Raw genomic sequence first — 13,717 nt, forward strand, 5'->3', positions numbered from 1 at the left:
GTATTTAATTTCTTCTTAACTTTCGGGATGTGTGTTTTTTAATGTTGTACGCCGACCTGAGTCCTTTGGGAGAAGGGCGGCATATAAATCCAATAAAACAAACAAACAAACTGCCCTACACCATTTCTGACAAACAGCAAGCTAGTCTCTTCTTGAAAGCTTCCAGTGATGAATCTCCCATAACTTCTGAAGGCAAGCTGTTCCATTGGTTGATTATTCTCACATGTAGAATTTACTCCGCGAAGCATAGTTAGTTAGACGACGGAGATTTCAGTCAAGGTGTGGCTGCCTGCACAGAAATCGTCGCATTTAACCATAGCGATCCATAGTCTAAGACAATACCGGCTAAGCAGGTGCAAGGCTGTGCGAGTTGCGGGTCCAACCACAACAACTGCCTGTAACTGTTGTGGGGCGTGCTGCTGCAGCCAGGAGAACGGGGAGAGGGGCGGCGAAGGCGTGCGTTATTTCTCTGCCGAGGAAGGGGAGAATATCCACATTCACTGGAGTTTGTTCTATCACCTCCACCTTCTGGATTCCCGCATGATAGACCGACGGGGTTTGCGCGCCCCGTACTCTAGAGGCTCACGCTTCGGTACGCGGGGCGAACACGAGCCGGCGGCAAGCCCTCCGCGGGGTTAAAAAGCAGCCTTGGAGGAGGCGTGGTCTGGGAGAAAAAAAGGGGGAAAAAAGAAGCCGAGATGATGAACGGAGAATCCCGGCCAAGCAGCCGGCATCGGAGGAGGCCTTTTTCCCTGCCGGGACCAGCCTGGCGCGCGGGCGAGGGACCTTATTAAATAAAGCAGGTGTTGCTGAAGCGGGCGGCTGGGCTGCCTGCAAGCGCCCCCGGGGTTCTGCTCAAGCCCAGTTCAAGCTTCCCCGGCCAGCGAAGCCTTCCCCCACCCTCGTATCTGCCCGTCCTTCCGCCCACCGCCGCCGCCCCCTTCTCTCCTCTACGGTATTTCTGCTCCCTTTCTGGAGAGCCCCGAGCCTGCTCGGCCTTGGAGTGACCATGGCGCGCGCGAGGTAAGCAAAGCCTTTCCCGCGGCCCAAGGGAGGAACCCGGGGCGGGAGGGGTGGGCGGTTAAAGCGTGCTGCTGCAGCTAGAAGACCCAGGCAGAGCGGCCGAAAGGCGTGTGCTGCTTTTCTGGCAAAAGGGGTTGGGGGGGGGAGAAAATTGCCGGTGGTCTACTTCCGGGGGTGCACCCTTATTTGCCTCCCTCCTGCTGGAAGCCGACGGCCGAGTCTCTCTCTCTCTTTTGCTCGTCTTTCACGGCGGGCGAAGTTTCCCTTCTCCGGCCTTTTTTTTTTAAGCCGAGCTTTTTAGGGTTTTTTTAAAAAGGCGTTGCGCCAAGGTTGGAACCGATCGGCCCTTCCTTCCGCAGTGCGGCCGCCAGGGGGCGCCGTGCCAGTCCCTCTCGTTCCTTCCTTTTTTTTCCTTCGCCTTTTCCGCGTGTGCAGTTTTTGCTTAACTTGTGAAAAGCCGGCGAAGGGATAAGGCTACCGGGATGGAAGGGGGGGGCATGGGGGGGGAGAGGAGGGCGTTCAGGAAAGGCCGCCCAAAACCTGGAGGCAAGATTGCGAGGGAAACTGGACCTTAAAGGGTCACGTACGTGGGAAACCCCGAGGCGAGAAGTGGACGGACGCATAGTTTACATTGTTTGCTATACGAAGGCGCGAGGCTTGTACTGATGGGCGAGTGCAAGGGATGGAGTCAGTCTTTCGTTAACGAGATTGTTATTTAAAATAAACTGCACCTCCTTTGGGTTTCTAGGGGGGAAGAATGGGAAGGAGAAGCCTATCATTGTTTATGATCTTGTGTATAAGTCGGGGGTCCTCTGAATGGGATTTTAAAACGTAAGTAATGGGACGCCATCTTGGACTATTTCATGTATTAGAAAATGAACTCAGAGATCTTGCTTGCTGCTTCTTAAATTGTTTGCTCTTCCCCCCTCTTCAAGACATTACTTTTTTTTTTAATTGCTTCCAAAGTTGCTATGCATACCGTGGTTTGTTTCATGCGGGTTATTTTGTAATAATACTATGTAGCGAGAAGTAATTCTTTGCGAAACAACGTATCTTGGATGTTTTGGAATGAAAGGGAAAAATAAAGCACCTTAAGCATATATTGTAAACTCTGTCGTCTCTTTTGTAATAATGGCAGCAATCTAGTTAGATTAATTAGAAGTATCACCACAAGGTTCTAAAAAACAAGAGTATGGTGGGATTCTGTGTATAATTTCCTTTAAATAGATAATGTTTTCCTAGTTTACAGATAAATTCAAATTTATCCTAGAACACATTGTAGTGCATCAGTAGTTGACTTGGTGTCTTTCTAGTTGTGAATTTCCCATAATACTACAATTTTTATTTCTGGCCAATAAATTATTATAGGCAACAACTATATTATATAACGTCAAAAAACAGAATGAAGCCAGAAGTAAATTATTACCTTAAAAATAGTTTGGCTAACGATGTGCGAGACATTATCCATAGAATATCCAGTATAGAGATATATTCTAAGGATCAATATATTCAGTTAAAATACTGGGCATATGGGGCCACATGCTATTGCTTAAAGCAAAAAGGCTTAATAAAAAAAATATTGGCACTCTGATAACTATCAAATATCATTTTTGCCAAACATATTATTTACTATAAGTACTATTAGAAAAACTACACATACATGAAAATAAGTTTCATTGTCTAATCATCCTAAATGCTTTTAAAAAAAATTCTTTCCCCTGGAATACCAAATTATGGCTTTAGTGTAGGGCAGAATTTATTAAATAAAAAGGAAGGTTTTTCCTACAAAATTTAATAAATAAATGAATAAATATAATAAATAAAAATTATCATAATTCAGCCAAGGCTACATACGAAAACATCTGGTCATTTATAAACTGGATCTCAAAACGCAATGTTCAGAATCCTTTTTTAAAATCATTATATTTTGAAATATGTCTGGAGGAATAAGAAAGAACAATAATCCTTGTCAAAATCTACACTTCATTCTTTAGTTACTGATAAAAATTTCAATGCTACCTCCCAGTCAGAAAAATTACTTGAACAGAAAAATAAATTGTAAATAATAACAGCAATATTTTTTTTTATTTTATTCTAAATTATGTTATATTCCTTACTTTTAAAATTGCCTTAAAATAAATTATTTTGATATCTTTGATGTATAACAGAGGAACGTGTTACTTACATCATTTATTTAAGATTAGAATATAGCTTCTGAAGTTATTTATAATACTCATTTCAAAGCTTACTGTCACAAACACTTAATGGAAGAAGTGACGGTTATATTATAACTTTTCAAATACATTCAGTGTTACAGTTTAGCTTTGCTTTATTCATAATTGCAGAGGTATAGAAGCATATGTATTTGCATAATAGCCCCTCCTATGACAGGATGCTGTATCTAGGAAGTCGCTGGCCAAAGTGCTGAAGCAGGACAGCCATCTTGATCATTATGATGTCCAAGTGAAAACATTCTAAACTTCAGAAATGTTTATTTTCCACTTATTTCCCTTTTTTATATTTACATTTTTGAAATAGTTTCATTTTTGTAAAAGGCAGATTTAGGTGCATGCCATGTCATATCTTGTACCTTGCTGTTGAACAAAGTGCTCAAATCTCTTCTGATTTTAAATTAACTTGCAGAAACTGAAAGATTTAATTTATTTTGATACATCCAACCTAAATCCTCCTGTGAAAATAAACTTTAGGCATGAACAACAACTTTTTGGATGCTGAGGTTTTGAAAGGCATCATGAAAGTCGATGTTGAGACTTCTAACCAAGGGTAAAGAGTTTGCATAACACCTATATTGAAGTTTCAGGCAAATCACATATGAAATAATATTGAAGAACTTAAAATATGGATGAGTAATTTTGTTTAATGGTGCTAATTAAATTTAAACTGTTTTAACAAAAAAGTTATTTGAAAGCAGCTCTGTACTAGTTCGCTTTAATTTCCTACTTTGGTTTTGAACATGGGATTGCTTGACATCTTGACATCTTGTTTCTAAAAATAGAATAAATTGATCCTTGAATTTTTGGATTTTCAGATTAAAAGCAAAATGTGACAAACTATTTTTTGCCAAAACAAATTTGCAAAACAGTAATCTATAAATTTTAATGAAGAAAAATGTTATATAATTTATAAAGGAGCCCAATGTAGCTATATCTTTTCTTAAGTATTAAGAAAGTTCCTAAGTATTAATATGTGATATAAAATGCAATTTATCATTTAAAGAAAATAATACTTAGATATATAATTTTTTTAATGTTATTGACTATTGTTGCAATTTTTTAAAATATGTTTAGCATAGAATCTCCCAATTTATAAAATCAAAGGTGGAAATTCAATTCTCAAAAACTGACCCAGATTCAAAATCACACAAATGTAATCTTCCAAAATAAATCTATAAATTGTTAAGTACTGCATATTTTGTTTTGCTGTAGTAGATCAAACTTGCATGCCTCTGAAAGCTAATATTTTCCTTCAATCCCCCCAAAAGTTGCAAACATTAATGGTTTGCAATATGTCATTCTGTGTCGTCTATTAGTTTTTAAGTTAATCACATCTGAAAATGTGCTATCATTTAATTTCCAAAAATGAAGTTTTACCAACAATTTCTTTATAGATTTGTATGAAAATATTTTTAATTCTGCAACTGCTTCATTAACTCAGAAAAAAATCATTATATGAGGTATGATCTTTTAAACTAACATTTTGGAGAATGCAAAAAGCAAAATTTTACTTGCTTGCAGAGAATGAATAAAATAACATTGTGGACCTAATTTTAATCTTTCATTTTATATGAGTAGATAGAATTAAATCCAAGAATCCTGCATTTGTACAGTATTATTATCGTTACATAAATGTCATCACTATAACTAAAATATTACTACTGACTATGAATTTGGGACTAATTTTCTCTTTAATAAAATATTAATGCTTGAAACACTAGATGAATACAAATATTCTGTGGGATTGTTTTTGTAACAGTGAAAATGTAGGATAAATAAACTTCATGTAATTTAACTTAAGTTTGTGTTTAAAGTCCTTATTTTATATTTGTATTTACTTGATTTATATTTCATATTTCTTAACCACCCATCTCCCTCAGAAAGATGCTTAGTAATAAATGGTATAACAGAAGTTTGAATAAATCATTTACTTAAAAATATAATTCCTATCAAAAACGAAATGTCCCCATTCTGATAAAATATAATTATTTTAATTATTAAATCATGTAATTAACCTGTATGATTCTGCAGTGATTTGTACATTCATTCAGATAAGTGCCTCTGAACTCAGTAGGACTTATTATACATATTTCAGCATTGCTTTAGATTCTTTTAGGAGGCAAACTGAAAAGTCTATTTGCACTTAAACATTTTTTTAATGTTCATGCATACTGCATTTTGGTAGAAATGATATAATTTGACACTGTCTCAAAGACATTAATATTTTAGACATAGATAATGAAAGACACAGCAATGATTTAGATGTTAGTATAAAAATATACTAATATTAAAATCTAGTTTTAAACGTGGTCATTTTTTCTCTGAATTAAAAGAAAACAGAGAACTATACATAGAATAACAAATATGAAGAGAAGCATTGTTTTTATAAAACATTCTCCTGTCAGAAGTGACATGAATTTCATTGACAATCATCACTTCGATAGAAACAGATGTTTGGCCATTATTATAAAAAATATTGGAAATTTATTGAAATTAATGGATATGGTGAATTTATATTTTTATCTATCTTAAATTCAAAATATAACTTCATTTGGATTGATCTGCTTTAATGACTTTGATACTTAACAACATAACAAGAGGTTATCACACTCAGTTCTAACACACACTAAAAGGAAGAAAGGTAAAGAAGCATACTATATTTGAGCAAGTTATACTAAAATTGCAATCTGGCTAAGCAAAAGTATATTATAAAATCTATTTCATGAAAAATATTAAGAATGTACATAATTCTTGATATTCCATCTGCTATGCAAATCAAGTTAAATTTGGCATCATTGTGTATTAAATCTTTCATTTAGATAATTCAACTGCCTTGAAATGGGAAAAACCTTAAAATATTATTTTATTTATTTTTTATCGTGCTAAAAACAAATTTAAATTTTAGTATTAATATCTGGCAGTTGAGAACAATTCTAGATTAGTTCAGTTAGTTTAGTTTTTTGTTTTGTTTAAAAATATAGAAATAAGACAGAATTTACTTGTTTGGGAAATATATTTCAAACAATCTTAATATTTCACTGTATCTTATACAATTATGTTAATTTAAACAATAAAAAGATAATTGCTATAATGAAAGACATTTTTAAGTAGGTGACTTGATCATTTTACACAGATGGGGGAAAACTAAACAAACGGAATATTGCTATATTATTTTATTTATGCAAAGTTTTCAACGATTAGTGAACTTATATTTCTTATATATCTTTTATTTTCCCACAAGTCTGTTATTTATGTATCATCTCAGTTTAATCTGTATGGTGTGTGGCGATTTCACCATGTAATTTCAATAAAGTTGATTTTTATTTCACTGAATTTAAACAGCAATTTTCCATTTGTAATTGATATTTCAGGTCGATAACAAATGTCAGCATAATTAAGAGATTAAGGAATTATAATTGGAAATGTAATGGTATTTAAAATATCATATATTTTATATTGCTGAATGAAATGTTAGGACTAGACCCTTCAAACATCTCCAAAACGACTCAGAAATCTTCTAATTTTACAACTGCCTTTTGAGTATTGAAAGAATTTTATAATCAGGATTGTTGTATTTACATTACCATGCCAGCCAGTGCAATTTGGATTAGCAAAGTCTTTAAACACAACCTTATTTGAGGTTATGCTTTTCTGTTCAATAGTATTCTTTCATGAAATAACCAGTTGAATAATGCTGTGCTAAAGACAGTGTATACTTAATAGTGGAATAAAGCAAGCCATATACAGCGCTATATGACAACTGCTTTATTTTGTGGAGTAGATAGACACACCTGCACATAGCAGTGGAGTACATAGAGACAAAATACAAAGAATATTTAATAAATGCCTTCTGAATGTTTTCTTATTTTATTCCCTTTACTATTTATTTACAGTCTTACCATATTTCAGCAAAATGATTAATATGTAGGCAGAACATGCTGCATAGTTGGCATTGCCCAATAATACAATCCGGATTTCAACATCATTATTCTTCCTAGTCTGATTATGCCTGTGAAAAAGGGTCAGTGGATTGTGTGGATTGCGTTGCAGTTTCTGTTGTCACAAGAGTCCTGTCAGCTCATCTTTTTCTTCTTCCTCTCACCTTATTTTGCTAGCAATGGTATCAAGGCAGGGTAGTATAATGCCACTCAAACACAAAATAAAATAAAGTGCTAGAATGTTCCAAACATTATTTTTATCTTTTTTCTAGTAACCTTGGTAGTATTTGTTCTAGGGCAAATTTTATAAATATCTACTATTATTTGGGCAATTTTCATCTCTTGATGTTTGGCTTCCTTTTATGTATCAAAAGGTAAACTTTAACCTGCCAAATGAAACTGAGCTGTTTCATGGGAAATAGGACCTAGTTTTGAATTATTCAGAACAGAATCTGAGTACTGCATATTTGCTTTGTCAATTATATACAGGGAAGAAATGCTGACCCTTTCAACTGCAAGTTAATTATATTTTTATTTGTATGTTCTTTTTCTAAAAAAAGGAAATACTGATGCCTTGAAGAAAATCATTTTGTAACATTTTCCTTATTGAAATAAAGGAATTATGTTTCCTTATAACTATTACACACTTGAAACATATCCCAGTATCATTGTCTACCTTCTAATGATTAATTTTTCTCTTTTGTTTGTACTATTCAAGTTTAGTTTTGTTAAGTTTCGATGAAAAATTTCTGTTACCATTGTTTAATTCAAGACAGAATTGTTGATTTATACATTTAATCTATAATTTATAGAATATAAAGCCTAGTGGAAAGATTTACAAAATAATTAAACATAGTTTCACACCATCTTCCATTTGCAAAATAACTGAAATGGAAGCAGGTAACTGAGAAATCCTTACCAGTGGTTTGTGAATGGCAAAATTTATTTGCTCAATTATTGATATATTGACATTTCTTAAATATGCAGGGCACAATCGGCAAATAACCCCCATTAAGTAATGGAGTAATAGAATTAACACATTAACTTCACCCAAATATTATTGCTTCTTATAAATCTCAAAAGACAGTTTGAATAGAGATACATGGAAAAATAAATTTATTACTTAGGTCAGTATGCTCCTATTGCATTTTGTATGCTCCTATTGCATTTTGTTCATATTTGACCAAAATGAATGTCACTCATTTCATATATATATATATATATATATATATATATATATATATATATATATTGATCTGACTAAAATATTTGTAGCATGATATGATTAGTATATAATAAATTCAATGATCCAAAAAAGACTTTCAGGTACTTCTGCAGTTATTCAGTTATTTTCATTAAAAGATGAATGCCTTATCTGATATTACTTTGATGAGAGAACTTCACCTATTAAATTTGTTGGTTGTAATGAGTTAGGTAAGCCGCAACCTGTTAAAAAGTTTATAGGTCACTTCATAGAGTCAAGAACTGGCATTTTACAGCCTTCTAATTAGTTGTTAAACTAGAGAAGGGGGAATTAAAGAGAGTGCTCTGCTGGAATTAACATGGTAGTGACTGCAGCTCTCTGATTCCTAGGTCCTTCAGAAGACCATGAAATCCTTCTGGGAAGTTTCTTCAGATCCAGGTTAGTTCTTATTTCACCCCACCCCTTATCCAATCTGACCATGTGCTTGTCTTAACTGTTTGTTATGAAGTTGAAATAGATACAGTAGATGAACCATAGCTTCCCTAAGGAAGGAAGAAAACAAAAATATGATGCCTTAAGATTTTATTGTATCCTTCTTGAATTTTGAAGACATATGAAGCTGAAGATCCTTTATGTGTAAGCGAAGGCTAAATTATGTAGCCTGGAATAATAATGGTCTGGAACCTAATCATTGTTCCTGTTTGAGATGATTCCCATTTCTGCAAATTCACTTTCCCCATGCACGTTAATTCTGTTCTCGGGCACTAGAGATCCTGCTAGATCACTACAGCAGTTGATTTTCCTACAAGTCTAATGTTATTTTTCTATTTTGAGAAAGGAACTTCGAAAGATTTTCCTGTAAGACATTTGATATACGTAATGCAACATTAAATGAAACCTCTAGGGTTTTGTTGAACTACCTTAAACCCTTAAATGCAACAGGTTTTTTTTAATGTAGTGTGCCCTATTCTTTTAAACCAATGGTCACCAACCAGTGGTCCATTGACCACTGGTGGTCCACGAAAAAATTTTGGTGGTCCGCAGCAAAATTCTTTGCAATTTTTATATTGCACTAAAAACTATCTTTAAAAAAAAAATATTAGTGGTCCGTGGGATTTAAAATTATGAATTTAGTGGTCCCTGAGATCCGATAGGATGGTGACCCCTGTTTTAAACTATTTAAAGGTATTTGGAGAATCCATCCAAGCAGTGCAAATTCCCATATTTACTCGGATGTTTATGTCCAACAGGCCATCTCCCTTATTGATCGTCTCTCTCTTCCCCTCCCTCCATGGTCTGAGCATTTTGATCAAAGTTGAGCTGTCAACTCTGTTGATGGTCTTGCTGAAAAAGAACCCATCTTAGAATTTGAATTCATTCTATTCTTCTCTCTTCTCCATTCCAAGAGACCATTTCTGGCTCAGCTGGCTGCCCCTTGGCTTAACAGCGGCTGAAGATGAACTTCCCTGCTCCCTGCAATTTGCCCCCTCCCGGACGTGGGAGGTGAGCGGCGAAGTTTCAGCGGCGCATGCGCCCTGAACGTCTGAAGGTGTGCGTTTGTCCCCCAAGATGTTAAGGGAAAGATAAGTCGTCCCCCCCACCTCCCCGACACAATTAATGAAAGACGTTAAAATAAAGTAGCGCGTCACTTTGTACGGCGAAATTTAAACACCGTAAAGATAGCCCCTCCCTCTCCATCATCTGGCTCCTTTCCCAGGCGAAATTCTTTTGCTGCTTTTCCTTTCCACGCGGACCTCCTTTTCTTCGCACGGAAAGGAACCCGAGCAATGGGGGGGGGGGTGGAGATTCTTGTCCGGAGCAAGAATTAAGCTAGAAAGACTTCTAAGCCTCGTCTCCTAACCCGGGGCAACTCCGCCTGTCTCTATGGGGAGGCGGCCGGAACTGCCCAGACCGCCCTGTCACTGACCTCCCTCGGTCCTCTGATTGCCGCCGCCTCCTGCATACCGGTTCGCAGAACCCGACTTGGTCTCGCACGCCTCTCTGTTCGCGATTGATTTGACTATTAATAGCTGAGAATCTCTACGCCTGGGCTGCCGACTCACTCAAAGAGACGGCGCCTGGGAAGAAACCTCAGGTTTTTCGGAGGTGTTTCCAGGTTTCCCCCTCGTCCCTCCCTCCCCGCTTCTCCTCGGCGGGACTGTGACACAAGTACCCGGCATTTCGCTGAGCCAAGCGCCCCACGAAATCGGTCTGGGACTGCAGCCTGCTTGCCAACCTCCCCGCGTCTCTCGCTTCCGAAGGAACTCCTGCCCTCTTTGTCGCAAAGCCACCGGTAGGAAGTGGCCGCCGGACTCTAGCCACCTCTGTCGGCTTCCCTCTACCTTCCCCAGGGTCCAAACGCTCAGGAGTCCCCCCCTCCCCGCCCCCAGCAACAACGGCCCCTTTGCAAAACACTCGTCGAACTAAGCGAGTTTTCTGGCAAGGGAAGGTTTTACGATTTTTTTAAAGTAAAAAAAAAGATTTACATTAAATATAGGGTTGGGCGGCACGATCTTTATTCGCTTTCTCCCCTTAACTGCGAGATCCTGAATATATTTGCTGCGCAATAAGTTGCAGGGAATTCGGGGTGAGTTGTGCCGGACTTATTCTGTTTGCAGAATCCATTGATTTCTTCGTTTAAGACTACGAGGCTTCTAAAACGAAGCGTTTCTTCCGGATCCTGTCCTAGAGAATGAATGAAACATGGTTTTCATTTAAAATTTGTACGATGATCTTACTCGTTTAATAGTCCGATGAGTAAACATGAATCGCAAATTAAATCCTGCTTTCTTACCTAGATCCAAACATTTAGGCAGGAGGCGGACGTTCCCGTGGTTTGCACCTTTAACAAGACACCTCAGTGGGCAGGGGGAAAGGCATCAGCTGATTTACAAAGCAATTTCTCTGCCGCCCTTTCCTGTTCCTTCTCTGGCTTCTCCTCGCGATCCTGAAATTCGTCTTGGCCACGAAGATACCCCGGCTCTAAGGACGGCGGTCGCTTCTTGCATAATTGGAGCCCCGAGTTTCGCTGGAGTCGCCCACTTACATTCATCCGTGGGCTCTCGCCTACCAAAAAGTTTTGACCTGCCATTCAGTTTCCCCGCACCAACCGATTACGGCTTATTTCGGCTGCCTCCCTTCCCCGTCCTGGTAATCGTAACAAGGATACGGCAACACTTTTTCGAAATGAGATTTTAATACCAGTAGTCGCCAAAAGAGAAGAACAAGAGCCCACGCGTGTAAACTTTCAACCTTTGCTGAAACGTTTCGCGGTTTCAATTAACAGAAAGAGGAGTTGTGTGGAACTTAACTAGTTACTATCTAATCGCACGAAATTCGGGGATGCAAGCAGGCAAAGACGCTCCCCTCTCTGAGTTGTGCGAAGGGACCAAGTCGCACCCGGAATTTCAACGCAGTTCCTCGGTATCTATACTAAAATGGGTGAGGGGGGAAAATGGCTGGCTAGAAGAAATCTCTCTATATCTGCAGGCTACTTCTGCTGGCTGCCGGCTGCCAGCAGTTTGGCAAATCGAATCTCACCAGGCTCAAGGTTGATTCAGCCTTCCATCTTTCGGAGATGGATATAATGAGGACCCAGATTGTTGGGGGCAATATGCTGACTCTGTAAACCGCTTAGAAAGGGCTGTAAAGCACTGTGAAGCGGTATATAAGTCTAAGTGCTATTGCCAAGTGCTATCTGTCATACCCGATCCAATAATGGGTTGGTGGATGTCGCAGTATACGGCAATGTTCAAAACCATGGAAGAGTTACATAGTGCTTTAGTTTAAACAAACGAAGGAGCCCTGCTTCGGCATCTGTAAGGTCACATGTTCTCCTAAACCTCGCATTCATTTCGGTGGGGTTTCCAAAGACTCAGTAGTGCAAGCGGTAGGCGAAAGTTGGACGAGGAAGATTATGATTGTGTCTTAAAATATGTATTTTACTAAGGGCTTTCTCCCCCTCCATTTTAAAAAAAACCCCGAAACTGTGGATATAATTCAGCAAAAACTGTACCGGAACTGCATAATGCATACCAGCCGCGATAGCCAGCAACCATATGAAACGAAGATTAGGACTGGTGTTAATAAAGTTGGACTTTATCGTCATGTCTGCATTTTACTTTTGAAATGTACCTTGGCCATTTGTGAAACAGTCGAAAAAATGGGCCTCTCGACGGTGTTTAAGACGTCTTCTTGGGCTACCGTCCTTAGTGAAGTTGAGTTGCTTGCCGCTACTCTCCGTTTCCGAAAAGGCTTTTCAAAGTCCGCAACAAAACACGCAAATGCATCCCACACGCCCGCCCGTAAAAACGACTCTTTATCAGCAAACACGCTATGAAAACATTGAAGAAATAACTTCAATAAAAAAGTTTTTGTTTAGTGTTGCAAACACGCTATGAAAACATTGAAGAAATAACTTCAATAAAAAAGTTTTTGTTTAGTGTTGCATATGGATGAAGACAAAGAGATATATACAGAGGAGAGGGGGTAGAGGTAGAGATTATCCAGAAGAGGCGAAAAAATGTAGACCCGGAGCAGGAATGTAAGATTTCTCTGAGAGCACACACACACGCACACACACACACACACACTTTGCTTTCAGTTTCCAATCTATCAAAGATCAGGTATCTATTAAGATTCTTAGTCATCCGGTTCATGATTGTCCCAAAGAAGCAACTGGACTTTCTGGTTTTTCTTTGAAGACGTTTTGCTTCTCACTCAAGAAGCTTCTTCTGCTTCCTTATGGGGAAGGTGGCCCGAAGGGGGCTCTGCTGAAGTAAAAGGTACCCGGAAGGGGTCAGAACGGTACCTGGGAACCAACTAGTCTAAGATTCTGCGACGAACCCCCCCCCCACAACCCCTCTTGTCTGAAGCCCCTGGACCTTGAAAGGTACTGCCAAGGCAGTGGTGTATTAACCATTAAGGAGACTAAGCACTGTCTTAGGGCACCAAGCCCAAAGGGCGCACCACAAAGTTGAGAAAGAAAGAAAAAAACCAATGAAGATTTGTACAGTATGTACAAAGGAGGGGGTGGCACCAAGATATGTCAGTGCCTTAGGGCAACAGTGAGCCTTAATCCGCCACTGAGCCAAGAGCTTCTTCCCTCCACGATCGTTCTTGCTGCTAGCGCTTCCAGATGACCGTAAAATCCCAGGCAACCGCTAGATGGCAGCCAATAGTTGGAACTTTCTGTATCTCTTCCTGGCCGTTTAAATGCCCTTCCATTTTAGTACTCCAACCACGCCGATTTCCAAACCACCATCCTACTTCCCAAAACTTCCCCTTGGGACTATTTCGGAACAACAGGTGCGGCTGTC

The 13,717-nt window shown here is 38.4% G+C and overlaps 1 protein-coding gene across 4 annotated transcripts in view; it reads left to right on the forward strand.

The window, feature by feature from the left end:
- Window positions 1-510: 510 nt before the first annotated feature.
- The window catches only part of LIN28B (lin-28 homolog B), a 103,921-nt gene continuing 90,714 nt past the window's right edge, over window positions 511-13,717 (forward strand). Inside the window, exons 1-2 of one of the 4 annotated variants that reach the window (XM_081940636.1) lie at window positions 511-1,023; window positions 8,789-8,837. In XM_081940636.1, the coding sequence (XP_081796762.1) occupies window positions 8,804-8,837 (34 nt within the window). In that variant the 5' untranslated portion in view covers window positions 511-1,023; window positions 8,789-8,803. The remainder of the gene's footprint in view (window positions 1,024-8,788; window positions 8,838-13,717) is intronic. The other 3 variants (XM_081940642.1, XM_081940637.1, XM_081940645.1) reach the window with 3 other exon arrangements.

This window comes from Natrix helvetica (assembly GCF_964273705.1).
Source record: "Natrix helvetica genome assembly, chromosome: 2".
In the NCBI taxonomy this organism is placed as follows: domain Eukaryota; kingdom Metazoa; phylum Chordata; class Lepidosauria; order Squamata; family Natricidae; genus Natrix; species Natrix helvetica.